The sequence below is a fragment of the Macrobrachium rosenbergii genome, chromosome 57 (assembly GCF_040412425.1).
Source record: "Macrobrachium rosenbergii isolate ZJJX-2024 chromosome 57, ASM4041242v1, whole genome shotgun sequence".
NCBI lineage: Eukaryota > Metazoa > Arthropoda > Malacostraca > Decapoda > Palaemonidae > Macrobrachium > Macrobrachium rosenbergii.
In genome coordinates this window covers 1,232,501-1,250,000 of record NC_089797.1, presented here as the reverse complement: position 1 = coordinate 1,250,000, position 17,500 = coordinate 1,232,501, and the positions used below count along the sequence as shown (strand labels likewise).

The following is a 17,500-nucleotide window of genomic DNA, read 5'->3' as shown; positions in this document are numbered from 1 at the left end:
GTCATTCCTCTGAAGATGGCTTATTCAGGATCTAAAACCGTGTTTCGTTTTTTCCCTGTGGGTGTTTGATATATATATATATATATATATATATATATATATATATATATATATATATATATATATATATATATATATATATATATATATATATATAAAAAACACTTGTAAGAGGGATTATAAACATATGAAAATATATTTATGGCTCCATAGCAAATCACAACAGCAACATCATTCGAGTACTGTCCATTCCTAATTCCATTTTTCTCTTTTATGCCTCTCATCTTTTCTCCTTTCGTCTGAATCATCTATTTACTCATTTTTTTTTTAAGTTTCAATGAGGAACGGAATAAAAAAAAATCCTATTGGATTAACTGAAACAAAGAGAAGAGAACTGGGACGTGAAAATATTTACCTTCCATTACCAGATTTCTCTTTCAACGTTAATTGCATTTTCAGTCTAGTCTGAGATAGATCAGACTTAACGTAGTGGGGGAATAATAATAATAATAATAATAATAATAATAATAATAATAATAATAATAATAATAATAATAATAATAAAAATTCTGTAATTTCTTTCAAATGAACACCATATTCGTTGGAAGCTTGGATTTCAAGTCAATGGCCCCTTAGGGCTTGTTTCATATCAGTAAGGTTCATCTTCTGAATAATAATAATAATAATAATAATAATAATAATAATAATAATAATAATAATAATAATTGAACTTTGAAGTTCTGATTACACAACTGTCCAGTAGTGTGAGTAATCAGCAGGCCAGGTAAAAAAGTCATAGGGAAAAAAGGTCATAGGGAAAAAAAGTCATAGAAAAAATAGTCACAGGAAAAAAAGTCACATTAATCATTCCTAGATAGTGACCCCCAAATGGGTTTTAACCCAATATGTATCCACCTTTGCGGCGTGTTTAGTACAAGCCCGTTGGGGATTTCAGTATAAATATAAACAAAAGACTAAATATCATAAAGATAATGACGCCCAAAAAATATTGTGAATTTCTCCACTGACTTTTTTACCGGCCACCATAAATTAATGTGACTTTTTTCCTGGGACTTTTTTCCTAGCCAAAATTGTGACTTTTTTCCTGTGACTTTTTGTCCTATCCAGAACTGTGACTTTTTTCCTGTGACTGTTTTCCTAGAAAAAATTGTGACTTTTTTTCCTGTGACTCTCTTTCCTAGCCAAAATTGTGCCTTTTTTCCTGTGACTTTTTCTTAGCCAAAATTGTGACTTTTTCCTGTGACTTTTTTCTTAACCAAAATTATGACTTTTTCCCTGTGATTTTTTCTTGTGAGTCTTTTCCTGTAGCATTTTTTCCTATCCAAAATTGTGACACTTTTTTCCTGATTTTTTTCCTATCCAAAATTGTGACACTTTTTCCTGGGACTTTTCCTAGCCCAAATTGTGATACTTTTTCCTGTGACTTTTTTCATTAACTATTTTCCTGTGACTTTTTTCCTATCCAAAACTGTGACAATTTTACCTGTGACTTTTTGTCCTATCCAAAATTGTGACACTTTTTCCTGTGACTTTTCCTAGCCAAAATTATAACACTTTTTCATATGACTTTTTATCCTATCCAAAACTGACACTTTTTCCTGTGACTTTTTTTTCCTGGCCAAAATTGTGACTTTTCTTCTTGTGACTTTTTTTTTCCGTGACTTTATTACGGGCCACCAACTCCAGCCCCCCCGGTGTGAAAACAAGCCACTAACGTGTTCGCTGACGAAGGCGGTGGTCAGTCTCGTCATATTGGGGGGGACCTCGTAGACTGCGAAGCCTATTGGATGGAGGAGATGCTTCTTCTTGTTGTCGAGAGCAGAAAGGAAGGTGTCGTACTGCTGCGTGACGGACACCACGACGTGACACTTGGAAAGCCCCGCTCGCGGGATCTGCACGTGGAACTGGGGGTTCATGGCCGTTGTCTCTGCAAGGAAAAGTGTGTTATTTTTGGGGGGGTAGGGGTACTTATATGAACACGGCTGAGAATTATATGGATAATTTTTTGTTTTACAGAGTAAAATAAAGGTTTACAATAAGAAGGAATCTGAGGAAATTAGGAGGAATTAATTAGATTTTTCTTTTTTTCAAACATCAGTCACGGGGATGAAATTAGAAATGTTTTAGCTAAAATGATTTATAATGTATATGTGTATATATATATATATATATATATATATATATATATATATATATATATATATATATATATATATATATATATATATATATATATATATATATATATATATATATATATATATATATATATATATATATATATATATATATAATGTGAGTGTTATTCATGTTATTCACTAATAATAATGATATTTCACATAAGGTCTCTAAATTGTCTGCCATCAGAAAGAAAAGCGAAGATTAATTAAAGAAAATATTTTATCTACCACTAACAAAATGTCACGCCAAAAAAAACACACAAAAGTAACCTGGCCTTTGTCCAAGAGATTCTTAAAAAAAAAGTAAAATTCAATTTCGTCTAAATCAGAAAAAGGAAATTGAGAAAGAAAATATTAAAAAAAAAAATTCTGGAAATGTCTATAACCCTAAAACCCTTTTACCATAGGAGACATCTTTTTTTTTTTGGGGGGTGTTAGTTTTATATCAAAGAAAATGTTTTTTTCTGAGTCTGCATTTTTCTTGAGTGGAGGGAGCCCAATATTTGACGTCAATAGCCCTGTTTGTATAACGGCGGAATAGAGCAACATTTTCAACTATGGTATATTATTATTATTATCATATTTTCATTCTTTTCAATCTTCAATCGATCTCATAATCTTGCAGTATATTTCTAAAATAAATGATTAAACAATTAATTTTGTTCCAAAGAATGGTGTTAAACAATTAATTTTATTCTAAAGAATGGAATGCTCATAAGTAAACAAGTAAAATATGAGCCGAAGTTTCTTCGGCTCAATCGAGTTTTCTGTACAGCCGCTACAGCGTATAATCAAGGCCACCGAAAATAGATCTATCTTTCGGTGGTCTCGGTACGATGTTGTATGAGCCACAGACCATGAAACTTTAACCACGGCCCGGTGGTGGCCTGGCCTATGTCGTTGCCAGACGCACGATTATGGCTAATTTTAACCTTCAATAAACATTAAAAACTACTGAGGCTAGAGGGCTGCAATTTGGTATGTTTGATGACTGGAAGGTGGGTGATCAACAGACCAATTTGCAGCCCTCCAGCGTCGGAAGTTACGGTTAAATCTTTCTTGAAAACTTTTCCAAATTAAGCTTCCGGTCGTCACGGACTACTACTTTTACTCTACTTAATAGAGTTTTCATTTATCGAATTACCCCCGACCTCTCTCTCTCTGTCTCTCTCTCTTATATCTACTTCCTTATATATATATATATATATATATATATATATATATATATATATATATATATATATATATATATATATATTTATATATATATATATATATATATATATATATATATATATATATATATATATATATACATATATATATATATATATATATATATATATATATATATATATATATATATATATATATATATTTACTCTACTTATTAGACTTTTTATTTAGCCAATTACCCTCTCTCTCTCTCTCTCTCTCTCTCTCTCTCTCTCTCTCTCTCTCTCTCTCTCTCTCTCTCTCTCTTATCTCCATTCCTTTACTTACTTGTTTTACAGAAAATATATATGAAAATATATATCGTCTGCCTAATAGACTTTTTTCCATTTATCCCGTTGTTCTCTCTCTCTCTCTCTCTCTCTCTCTCTCTCTCTCTCTCTCTCTCTCTCTCTCTCATCTCCATTCCTTTATTTACACCTTTTTTTTTTCCCCTCATCGACGCTGAACCAGGACCATTTGTTTTCCTAAGAAACCCTTTCTTGCAGAAGCCGTTGGCTTTTAAGAGAAATCGGATATCAAATGGTGGTGTCCTATATCCTCGTTCTTCAGACTATAACTGTCCGGCAGAGTTTTGTTTTTAATCGTCTCTTTTGACATACGGTTTCCAGCGGCTTAAATCAGCCGAGAAACAGAGGATTCTATATTCATTCGCTCGCGGCTATCGGGACTGGGTTGAATATGGGTGGAAACTTTAATTCCTAATATTCGTTTCCGTAGCTTCAGCTATAGAAAGAGATAAATATTTATAATTGTTTTTTTTTAATTCAAAATATTCGTTTTCATAGCTTCAGCTATAGAAAGAGATAAATATTTATAATTGTTTTTTTAATTCAAAATATTCATTTTCATGGCTTCAGTTGCGGAAAGAGATAAATATTTATAATTTTTTTTAACTCCCAATATTCGTTTTCATGGCATTAGTTATAGAAAAAGATATTTATAATCTTTTTTTTGTTAATATCATTGAAAAGGAGTAATTTGGGGAGGTTAATTGACGTATATCCAGAAGAGATAGTGCAGTATTCATCTGAGAGAGAGAGAGAGAGAGAGAGAGAGAGAGAGAGAGAGAGAGAGAGAGAGAGAGAGAGATTAAAGAGAGAGAGAGAAAGAGAGATTAAATTCGTGAAGGCCATGAAATGGATATCTTTCAAATATATATATATATATATATATATATATATATATATATATATATATATGTAGAGAAAGAGAGAGAGAGACAGACAGACAGAGAGAATGATTGGAGAGTGGATGTTCAACATACCAATTTGCAACCATCTACCCTCCGTAGTTTTTAAGATCTGAGGGCGGACAGAAAAGTGCGGACAGAATAAAGTGCGGACGGACAGACAAAGCCGGCACAACAGTTTTCTTTCACAGAAAACTAAAAACCTGAGATAAAACTAGTAAACGAGGTTTATGTGGTCACAGGAAAAAAAAAAATTATTTTTGCTTCTTGTAATAAAATAGCTCATCGCGGGAAGGAGCAATTCCGGGGATTACATGAGAGAGGAAGTGATAAAGATTGACACAAGTGAATAGAAATGAGGAAGAAAAATAAGGAATTAGAGCAGTCCTTGATGATATTGTTGTTGGATGGACAGATCTTTTTATCAGGTTCATAATTGGTTTCATGTTACTCCTAATCCACTGTTGAATACCTTTATTGTTGTAACTCCAGTATTTAAAAACCTTTTAGTCCTTCAATCAAATAAAGTAATTTAGATCTTTTTATCAGGTTTGTAATTGGTTACATATTACTTCTCATCCACTGTTGAATACTTTTATTGTTGTATCCCCAGTATATAAAAACCTTTTAATCATTCAGTCAAATAAAGTACTTTCTTTTCTCTCTTTAAACCTTCAGCTGAAAACCCTTATGGACAGAGTCAACAGACGACAAACCCTAAAGATACCTAAGGGAAATCAGTCTGCAGATACAAGCAACTTATAGGAAAGTGTGATAAATAAATATGAAAGAACAGAAAAATAAAGCCTGACTTGCATTTATGAGTTAAGCTTGAAAATTAACCTTGTAATTGGTCTTTAATGACTTCGTTAAGCGACCATGAACTTCGTTGCTTGAGTAAAGGTAATACAGATCACTGAACAAATCTATCAACTATTGCAGTAAACTTACCGACGTGCTGAGGTCCACCTCCAGCGTTGTAGCCAGCTCTCCACCTCCTGCGAGCCAGAACCGCCCTCCAAGGCTTCTTGGAATGGAGGGCCGGCTCGTTCATCCAGTCATCTGGGCCGACGTGGACTAGATCGAGATGAGTGAAATGACGCGCGAAGTCGTCGAAGGCCATCCTGGAAAACAGACGAGGACTGTAAGAGGGTCCAGGGGAACGCCGTGACGTTTTCAGGCACTGCGATGGTTCAAGGTCGAAAGCCATCGTGAAGCCAAGTGTACCATTGTGAAAAAGGAGACATGTAACGGGTGCAATTTGCTTATGAGCACCAGGGCTCCTGGAGGTACAAGGAAATTATTAAAGCTCTATTGAAGAAGGTACAAGGGACTAGGAAACTGTGAGAATTCCCAGGTGTAAAAGGGATCCAGGACAGGTGCAATTTGGGACAAAGGAATTCTCAGTTTCCTTGTCCCATCAGAAAGACTAGCATTCTTACCCCAGTTGCACCCGTCCCTTGTCTTTTTTACACCTGGGAATTACCAGGTGTAAAAGGGACAAGGGACAGTCTCTCTGAATGAACGCGGAAACTGTGAGAATTCCCAGGTGTCAAAGGGATCAAGGACAGGTGCCATTTGGGTAGGAATATCAGTCTTTCAGAAGGAACAAGGAAGCAGTTGCTTCCAGCTGTTTCCTTACCTGATATGGTTTCTGCTTGAACAAGGTAACATACATACATACATACATACATACATACATACATACATACATACATACATACATACATACATACATACATACATATGTGATATACATACATTGACCTACAGCCACGTACTGCTATCACAAACCGTTTGCATCCAGACTCCATATAAAGACATCACATATTCATAAATAAGCTTAGACATGGTGCCTATGTGCAAATTGATGACCGTTCACTGAGGAGAAGCAACAATTTAGCTGTTAATATCGAATTATGGACTCATGACTGACAAATAATCCGTGGTAAATGCCTCTCTAAATCAAGAAATTCAGCCTCACACGGTATATACCCTTTCCAACGCCATAGAGACTCAAGCTAGCCAATTCATGGCGATAAAACAATATCAACTCTAGTACACTGTTTCTTAACCTGGGTACGAAACCTTAAACCTGGGGGTACGAGACATGATAGCCAGTGCAATGGTACAGCATGTTTATCATATGTTTGTATTGTATTTATATTGAATTGGGGTTACGAAAAATTTTCTGAAATATCAATGGGTACGGGCACTGAACAAGGTTAAGAATCACTGCTCTAGTACAATTTAAAAAAAAAAAGAGAAAACAGTATTGATTCTCCCAAAGCAGTTGTATTGGCAAAAGCTCTAATTATCACCTCGTTACTGGACTTAAGCTTTGTAATTGATTGCGCGAGTAATGCCGCTGGCTTTCAATTATGCGATAAATAAATCTACTAATTAGCGCCAGGTCCTTCGCCTGATAATGAAAGTTTCCGCGCGGAAATTAACTGAGCCGTTTCTGAAAACATTAATTTAGTAGACGATGAAATCATAATTGGCTCAGTTTCCTGGTGAGATAATTGAATAAGTCATTTGAACGTGGGATGATGAGTTTGGTCGTATTGTACATGGGTAACAGGCACCTGTCTTCTTTCGGATTCCACGTTGACCAGTAATCGATGCCAATGCCACTAGCGGATCCAGGAGGGCGGGGGGGTACCTGGGCACGTGCCCCCCACCATGAAAAATAATGACAAAACAATAATATTGAAGATTTTTAGATAATAATGATCTAAATGTGATATATAAAAATGGGAAAAATAAAAAAATCTACAATAGAAATATAATAAAATTGAGAAAAAATAATAACAATAATAATAATAATAACAATAATCTTAATGATAATACTAATGGATTCGGTATTTCCTGATAGAACAGGTAATTGCTGTCCATTTCATAATTTCTACTTAAATACTGAATGATATGCTGATCATATATATATATATATATATATATATATATATATATATATATATATATATATATATATATATATATATATATATATATATATATATATATATATATATATATATATATATATATATATATATATATATATATATATATATATAATGCTAATGTGGTGTAGGCTTATGGAAATGATTTACCTTTGTTATTCCAGAGACGATATCCATATTCAAGATGCCTTATAGCCAATGCTGATCTTTCCGATACTACTTATAATAATAATAATAATAATAATAATAATAATAATAATAATAATAATAATAATAATAACTCTCTTTTACCAACCTCTGATCAGAATCTTGCATCTACTCATGTCATAAGTATTCACGACAACACTGAACAGTAATCAATCTTTCCCCACAGTCTCCTCACAAGACACATTCACTCTCCCTTGGTCAATGCCATTCACCCTATTAATAATTATATTAATATTTATACCCACAATGATCATCATTACTCATCAGAACTCCCCAATGTTCCTGACTTAGTCATACTCACCAGAACTCCCCTTCATTCCTGACTCTGACGGAGAGGAGTTCCTTGTCTCTGTCTGATAAGGAGTCCCACTCCCAGGATCTTTCACTCCAGGGGCCGTTCCACTCCCCGCGGCCCCAGGGGTTCCTTAATCTGGAAGGAATAAAGTTAGGTTAGATAGACAGTCAAGTCGAGTAGGTAGATTGTGGCTTTATGCGATCAGTAACTTCTTTGCTATAAAAGGGTATAAATCTGCCAGTATTACTTCCGTTTATGTTACTGGTTTATATTAGTTTCTTACTGGCCCCCTCCAAATCTGAAACTAGTATTTTCGTTGAAGTTACTAATTTGTTTTAGTTTAACATTGGCCCCTATAATACAGGGTTTCCCAAAATCTGCCAGTACCACTTTCATTTATGTCACTGGTTTATATTAGTTTCTTACTGGCCCCTGTAATGCACGGTGCCCCAAAATCTGCAACTAGTATTTTCGTTGAAGTTACTAATTTATTTTTAGTTTAATGTTGGCCCCCTATAATACAGGGTGTCCCCAAAATCTGCCAGTGCTACTTTCGTTTAGGTTACTGATTGATTTCAGCTTTTTATCGGCCCCCATGTAATACAGGGTGTCCCAAAAGTCTGGCACCATAGGAAAAGTATAAAAGAAACCCACTGGTACCTATTTCATTTAAATTATCAAATAGTTAGTTTATGAGCATCAAAAAATGTTCAAAATAACATTCATTTACATCTATAAATTTTCTAATGCGTTCAGTACAAGACCTTCACATATTTCTTAGGACCTTATTTATTTAATTTATTAATTATCAATTGACAATTAACCAGTTTATTAGTTATTTAGTTTATCAGTTATGATACATGTTCAAAGGGTCATTTATTTACTTCTATACGTGTTCTAAAGCGTTTAGTACAAGACCTTTACATATTCCCAAGCAGGGAAGTAGTTGATTTTATAGGGCCAGACTTTTGGCACACCCTGTATATCAATATGAGAGAGAATATGCATTTTCCATTTCCGAAATGACCAATAGAAAGTTCCAACTGAAAAAGTATCACTGTACTTTTCACGTTGTATTTTTTTTTTCTTTTTTTTGTAAATTACCCTAATATCTCCACGTGACAAAAGCCAATCGGAAAAGCGAATACAAGCGTTCGAGCTCTGGATAAATTGTCAACAAAAGAAATCTATTAAGCGTTCAAATGGACGTTTCCTGTAAATAAAACCAATGGACTGTGATTCAGGCATTGACATGTCCGGGTTTTTTGGGGGTGGCTACGGTTTAATGCTTGCACCAAATGAAAAAAGTTTCGATTGCTGCTTTCAAATTGTTTGCGTTTGTTTGTTTATGTACCTCTGTAAATAACTGTATTTGGGTTTGAATGGAGTATCATTTCAGATGCTATGCTAAATTCGAGAGTGATGTTCATATGACGTAATTTACAATAAAATGTTTTAAACTTAAAATTAGTCAAGTGTTTCAACAAAATCAGAAATGGCATGAATTTGGCAAGAGCTATTTTGTTTTTGTTTTTTTTCTCTTTAGCCACTCCTTATTAGGAGAAATTATATATATATATATATATATATATATATATATATATATATATATATATGTGTGTGTGTGTGTGTGTGTATATATATATATATATATATATATATATATATAAATATATATATATATATATATATATATATATATATATATATATATATATATATATATAAATATATATATATATATATATATATATATATATATATATATATATATATATATATATATATATATATATATATATATATATATATATATACACACATTATAATTGTACATCCCTTTGCATGATTTGATGAGAACCACGCCTAAATTTTGACCAATGTCAGTACCTGACCAGAGGTGTTTCCCCCAATTTGCTCCTGACCCTCGCTAGCCCAGTGACGCTGTAGGCGTGTTGGGTCACAAGCCCATTCCTCAGTCTCAAGTTCCTCTTGTTATCTTTTTCCTGAAACAAAAAAAAATAAATAAGTTTGTGAATTAGAAGAACAATGGTAAAAAAAATTGCATCTTGAAGAGAATTGGAATATGATAGTTATTAAATTTTTATAATTTTCTGTTTTCTGTAAAAGAAAATTATTGTGCCGGCTTTGTCTGTCCGTCGGCACTTTTTTCTGTCAGCACTTTTTTCTGTCAGCACTTTTTTCTGTCCGCTCTCAGATCTTAAAAACTGCCAAGGCTAGAGGGCTGCAATTTGGTATGTTTGATGATTGGAGGGTGGGTGATCAACATACCAATTTTCAGCCCTCTAGCCTCAGCAGGTTTTAAGATCTGAGGGCGGACAGAATAAAGTGCGGACAGACAGAATAAAGCGCGGACGGACAGATAAAGCCGGAACAATAGTTTTCTTTCACAGAAAACTTATAAAAAAGAAAAAACCATTATTTTCAGATATATTTAATCAGTGCCCCATACAACGTAAATTTATAACAATTTAGGGAATTCAGTATCATCTTTGAGGCTCTTATAACGAGGATCCATTAACAGGAAACTTGGTTTAATAAAACAATATACAAAATGTAAATTTTGCACATATTATTCATGTCAGTATAGAACCGATTCCATGAATATTGTGAAAAACTCTATACAAACGTGTTTAGATAATTTTATGATTTTGAAAAATTCTCTACAAATGTCTGGAGATAATTCTATGGTTTGAAAAAATTCTCTACAAATGTCCTTAGATAATTTTATGATTTTGAAACATTCTCTACAAATGTCTTTAGATCATTTTATGAGACTCGCATTACATTTTTAAGGAAACAAAGTTACAATTTGTTAAAAAAAATGCTTGCAGTAGAGTAAAAAAAAAAAAAAAATACGACACGGCATGCCGAAATAATGATGTTTTTTCATACATTTTTCCAAGAAGAGCAACAAAAATTCCTATCGTCAGTTTTTTTTCTTTCAATCTGACAGTCAGGGAAATGAGTTTCCTGCGTAACTCCCCCCCCCCAACCCCTAACCCCTAGGAGACGGAGTGGAGATGGGGGGTCCTAATCATTCCCAGAAATTCTACTCCGAAAGTTAGGTACTCCCAGTTTCCCAAAAAGAAAAAATAAAGAAAAATAAACAAATGGACGTCGCCGAAAGTAATTACTCAGAAACTGGATCTCGGAAGACTAAACTCCTATGTAGGGAAGGAATTAATTGGAACCCTCTCTAAAATGAGGACATCCGTGTTTCACTCGAGGAGAGAGAGAGAGTCTCTCTCTCTCTCTCTCTCTCTCTCTCTCTCTCTCTTTTGACGAATTACTGTCGATTCTTTTGGTTTTCAGGAGACCAACTAGAGTAAATTTTCTATTAGTTTTTTATTATATATAATAAGGAAATAGGTGACTAAAAGAGTAAAACGAGAGAGAGAGAGAGAGAGAGAGAGAGAGAGAGAGAGAGAGAGAGAGAGAGAGACAGAGAGAGAGAGAGAGGACAGCATTTGGAAAATGCAAAGTCAGGTGTTGGTAAAACAAAAGTTGACAAGACAGAATGGAATGATGCTTGAGAGAGAGAGAGAGAGAGAGAGAGAGAGAGAGAGAGAGAGAGAGAGAGAGAGAGAGAGAGAGGACCTGAGGTCCATCCCCGAAAATAAATGATGGGAAATAATTACTTTCTACTGAGGGAAAAAACCAAATAAATCGGAGTTTGTAATTAAAGAAAAAAAGGGGGTCAGGGAATTTGGTAGAAAATGAGCTCCGGTGGCCTGAAAATGCTAATTAAACCTTCGTCTGTCTCAAAAATGTCGTTTTTTTGTAATGTCAATTCTACAAACTTTTTTAGACAATCACATATACACGTGTATGCACTGTACATAAACACACTCACATTATTATTATTATTATTATTATTATTATTATTATTATTATTATTTATTATTATTATTATTATTATCTTAATAAGTGATCTCTTCTTTCTGAATTTCCCATTAATTTCAGTTACTTCTCTCTAATTAACACCATAATATTCTTTGGAACTTGAATTTCAAGTTAATGGCCCCTGCGGTGGGCTTGTTCCATGTGAATAGGGTTCATCTTCTGAATAATAATAATAATAATAATAATAATAATAATAATAATAATAATAATAATAATAATAATAATAATAATAATAATAATTTAACTTCTAAAATACTATTGAACATTTGCATATACACGTTTATGCACTGGACACAAACACACAAACTACATTATTATTATTATTATTATTATTATTATTATTATTATTATTATTATTATTATTAGTATTATTATTATTATTATTATTACCATACACTTCCCACTTTTATAATTATGTCTAACTGAAAGCTTCCCAGCAAATTCTCAAGCTAATTCATATTCATACTCCTAAGCACATAAAGATACTTAATTATTATTATTATTATTATTATTATTATTATTATTATTATTATTATTATTATTATTATTATTATTCTTCAGAAGATCAAACCTATCCATATGGAACAAGCCCACCAAAGGGGCCACTGACTTGAAATTCAAGCTTCCAAAGAATATTATGGTGTTCATTAGGAAGAAGTGAGAGGGAAAAAAAAGAGAAAAACGGAAAGAAGAGATCCCACTCACTTATTAAAAAAGAAAAAATAAATGAATAAATGAATAAATACATCAAAATGTATTGAAATGCAAGGAGAACAGTATTAGGGTAGCAATGCATTGCACCTTCGCTTGAACTTGTGAAGTTCCAATTGCACGACTTTCCCTTCAGCCAAAGCCATAAGATATGACTTACACTAACTCACTGACTGACAGAGAGGAGGCTTACCAAGTTGATGGAAGCGACGAGTAAGGTGGAGCGAGGAACGGCTGAGTTCAGCACCTGGTAGGTGAGGAATTTGTCCTGCTGGGTCAGGCTGAAGCTTTGCACGATGCCTCCAGTCAGGTCCTGCAGGGCCCTGGTGGTGAAGCCTTGTTGCAACGCCTCGTAACTCCCGTACAGCCTGCCAGAATGAGATTAGTGTTGACTCTGCTTTGCTTATATGAAATAAATGCTGAGAGAAAGTTACTTTTGTTTACTTAAAAAATAACTAAAAAATAAGTTACTAATGTAAATGATAAGAGAATGTTTACTTAAAAAAATAACTAAGTTACTAAAATAAATGCTAGGAGAGTATTGCTCTTGTTTGCTTATAAAATAACTAAGTTGCTAAAATAAATGCTAAGAAAATGTTACTTTTGATTCCTTAGAAAATAACTAAGTTACTAAAATAAATGCTAGGAGAGTATTGCTTTTGTTTTACTTAAAAGATAACCAAGTTACTAAAATAAATACTAAGGGAATGTTACTTTTGTTTACTTAAATAATAACTAAGTTGCTAAAATAAATGCTAGGAGAGTATTGTTTTTGCTTACTTAAAAAATAACTTTTGCTAAGAGAATATTACTTTTGTTTACTTAAAAAATAACTAAGCTGCGTAATGCTAGGAGAGTATTACTTTTGTTTCCTTAGAAAATAACTAAGTTACTAAATTAAACGCTAGGAGAGTATTGCTTTTGTTTACTTAAAAAAAACTAATATACTAAAATAAATGCTAAGGAGAATGTAACTTCTGTTTACTTAAAAAATAACTAAGTTACTAGAATAAATGCTAGGAGAGTACTGCTTTTGTTTACCGAAAAAATAACTATTGCTAAGAGAATGTTACTTTTGTTTACTTAAAAAATAACTAAGTTAAGAAAATAAATGCTAGGAGAATGTTATTTTTGTTTACTTAAAAAGTAACTAAGTTGCTCAAATAAACGATAGGCGAATATTACTTCTGTTTACTCAAAAAATAACTAAGTTACTGTAACAGAGAATAATTCTTTTGTTTAGCTGAAGATAACTGAAATGTCAATAAATGCTAAAACAATTCTTCTTCAAGAGTGATACAGGAGTACTGGAGTCACATCTCCATTAAACAATGAAAAATAAAAGAGTTTTACACGTAAAAAGAGTTCTATTTCAACTAAGGAGAGGATATATATATACATATATATATATATATATATATATATATATATATATATATATATATATATATATATATATATATATATATATATATATATATACCTCATATATTTACATCACTCCACTGACTCCAGCTAGCACCAATCTTGGCGGCTTCCCGTCACTCAATATTTGATGTGGCCATCAAAGGCCATGTACAAACGGAATTCTAAATAGTACCTAATGGACAAACCCAGTCAGCGAAAATTTCCTTTTCAATTCGTACCGGAAACCTAATGAATCAGGCAGGCACATTTCATAGCAGAGAGACACTGCTGTATCTGGCTTCTAGATTCTCTGCTCAGTTAGGACAGAAGCGAATGTCAGCATTAGTAGTGATTGGATTAATTTATTGGATGTATGTGTCTCATAGGATTAATGCAGCGTACGTGGAGCAAGTTGTAGTGTGTTGTTCAGAATTGGATAAATATGTATACGTATATATATATATATATATATATATATATATATATATATATATATATATATATATATGACTGTGAAATATTTTCTGTTAAAACAGAATTCCAACAAATATAAGGGGCCCATAGAAACGCCAAATTGTGGAGAGTAAAGGCTATATTTCAGAGACCAAACTGTCTCTCTCCTCAGGCAAATAGTGAATCACTATTTGTCTGAGGAGAGAAAACAGTTTGGTCTCTGAAATATAGCCTTTATTTATCACATTTTGGAGTTTTTATGGGGTCCCTTTTATATATATATATATATATATATATATATATATATATATATATATATATATATATATATATATATATATATATCATAAAGTAAACAGTAACAGTAAAATATTGTCAAATAACAGCAACACCATTTAGACTAACGATGACAAAAATAACTAAAAAAAGTATACCCACAACAGCTAATAGTAAATTTAACAAAATATTTATTATATGCATTTTCTAACAAACGTAATGAATATATAACGGCCTTCTTAATGTCTTTCCTAACCTGCGGACGAATATTTATTAACCAGAATATGCAATGAACATTAGTTCTATAAAGATAACGCTTTGGTAAATATTTTAAGTAATGAGAAACGTTATTAACATATTTAATGAATGTATAGTAATTCCAAGTATCTTTTCTGACTTGTTGACAAGGATTCGTGCAAATTAAGATGCAACGAGCATTGGTTTGACAAAGTAAGAAATCAGTATTACTGGAAGAGAAAGATTAACTGAAACTAATCGAAGCTCCCTGAAGCACAGAGGGCTGCCAAATTCGCTGAGTAGTAGCACCAGTAAATGTGACTCGCAGTCGAACTTCTCCAAAATTCCAGAGGTCCTTTATTCCTCACACCGTTGGGCTGTGGAACAGGCTCCCAGAGAACGTCGTGCAATTGGAACGTCTTCAAAAGTTCAAGCGAAGATCCAGTGCATTACTATCCTAGAGCAATTCTCCTTGCATTTTGATGATTTATTTACATTTTTATCTAATTATATAATAATTTGTTAATCTATTTTTCTCTTTTATAACAACTGATCTCTTCTTTCCGTATTTCTTGTTACTTTTTGTTACTTATTTCAAATGAACGCCATATTCTTTGGAAGCTTGAATTCTTACAAGTCACTGGCTCCAGTGACGAGCTTGTCCCATATGAAAAGGATTCACCTCCTGAATAATAATAATAATAATAATAATAATAATAATAATAATAATAATAATAATAATAATAATAATAATAATAGACTCAAAATCCTTGCAGAGTGAAAATCAAAACATCACGGCAAAATGAACAGAGTAACTCTCGCATAAGTTAACAGAATGCACTCTATTTTTTTTTCTTCTTCTTCTTCTTAAATAGTCTCCGAACGCAAAACTTGACTTCTTATGAAGATTGATGACATTTTAACGAGGTAATTTGCTGAAGAGAGGATGAATTGAAGGGTTTCGTGCACGCAGAAGCTCTTGTGCCTAGCTTATCGTTTTTATAATTCCTGTGGTTTTTGATGTTACGGTTCATAAAGATGTTTTTGAGTTACCATCCATTTCAGGGACCGCGAGTCATCGTTTTTCCTCAAATATCTTGCAAACTAATTATTTGATCGAAATGGTACTTTGACACAGTGTACAAGACACCTGCCGCTAATTTTTGGTAATATAGTGCATTGTCAAATGGCTTCAGTTAAGGCGTTTACTCTTGACGTCTAAAGGCAAAGTCGCATGAGTCAGCAGGACTAATCTACGCAATCGAACGTCAGCTATCACCCATAGACAGGAAAGGCGGGGAGGTGGAGATGGAGAGACCAGGAAAGTGGGTTGAGGGAGGGATGAGGAGGGGAAGGGAGAGGGAGGGATAGGATGGGGATAAAAACGTTCGAATGCATAGTTTGGCGATGCTTGGCAACACCATGTAAGGCAAGAGTAAACGCCTTAACTAAAACCATTTGACAATGCACTATATTGCCAAAAATTAGCGGGAGGTGTTTTGTACACTGTGTCAAAGTACCATTTCGATCAGATGATAGTAGGTGATGTTAGTATTGTTGTTTTTTATTATTATTCTTTGACTTATCAGAATGAGAGTCCCTAAATTAACCTAAACTTATGATATAATTCATAACAAAAGAACATCGTGATGGTAGGCTACAACAAAGTGAGAAACCTTTACGATTCTTAGATTTTCACAAAAATAAAAGACATTTAGAATCGATGCTTTGAAGTAGAATCAGAATCCTTAAATTAACCTATACTTATAATTTATAACAAAAGAACGTCGCAATGGTAGGCTACAACAAAGTGCGAAACCTTTACGGTTCTAAGATTTTCAGAAAGATGGTAGAGAATCAGAATCGTTGCTTTGAAGTAGAATCAGAATCCTTAAATTAACCTATACTTGTATCTTATAACAAAAGAAGATCGTAATGGTACAACGACGTGAGAAACCTTTACGATTCAAAGTTTTGAAAAAAAAAATTTATATAGAATCAGAATCGATACTTTTGAAGTAGAATCAGAATCCCTAAACCAACAAATCATATAACTTATGATGATTTTTACTCTCTCAAATTGTTAACAGATTGTCTTCTATAAACTGTTTATTATTATTATTATTATTATTATTATTATTATTATTATTATTATTATTATTATTATTATTATTATTATTATTATTATTATTATTATTATTATTGCAAATCTTCTTCACAATCCCGTGAATATGTTTATATTATTATTATTATTATTATTATTATTATTATTATTATTATTATTATTATTATTATTATTATTATTATTATTATGTGAAATAAAAATCCACAATAATATAGTAAATATATTACTATGTAAAACAAATATATTTACCATATAATTGTGGATTTTTAT

The 17,500-nt window shown here is 32.6% G+C and overlaps 1 protein-coding gene across 4 annotated transcripts in view; it reads right to left on the bottom strand.

Annotated features, from left to right (window-relative positions):
- LOC136837101 (calpain-9-like) overlaps positions 1-17,500 on the bottom strand; it is a 296,927-nt gene that overhangs the window by 8,692 nt on the left and 270,735 nt on the right. For all 4 annotated transcript variants that reach the window (XM_067101715.1, XM_067101718.1, XM_067101717.1 and 1 more), the window contains 5 exons: positions 12,926-13,100; positions 9,985-10,100; positions 8,101-8,229; positions 5,578-5,750; positions 1,737-1,948 (listed from right to left, as the gene is read on the bottom strand). In XM_067101715.1, the coding sequence (XP_066957816.1) occupies positions 1,737-1,948; positions 5,578-5,750; positions 8,101-8,229; positions 9,985-10,100; positions 12,926-13,100 (805 nt within the window). The remainder of the gene's footprint in view (positions 1-1,736; positions 1,949-5,577; positions 5,751-8,100; positions 8,230-9,984; positions 10,101-12,925; positions 13,101-17,500) is intronic.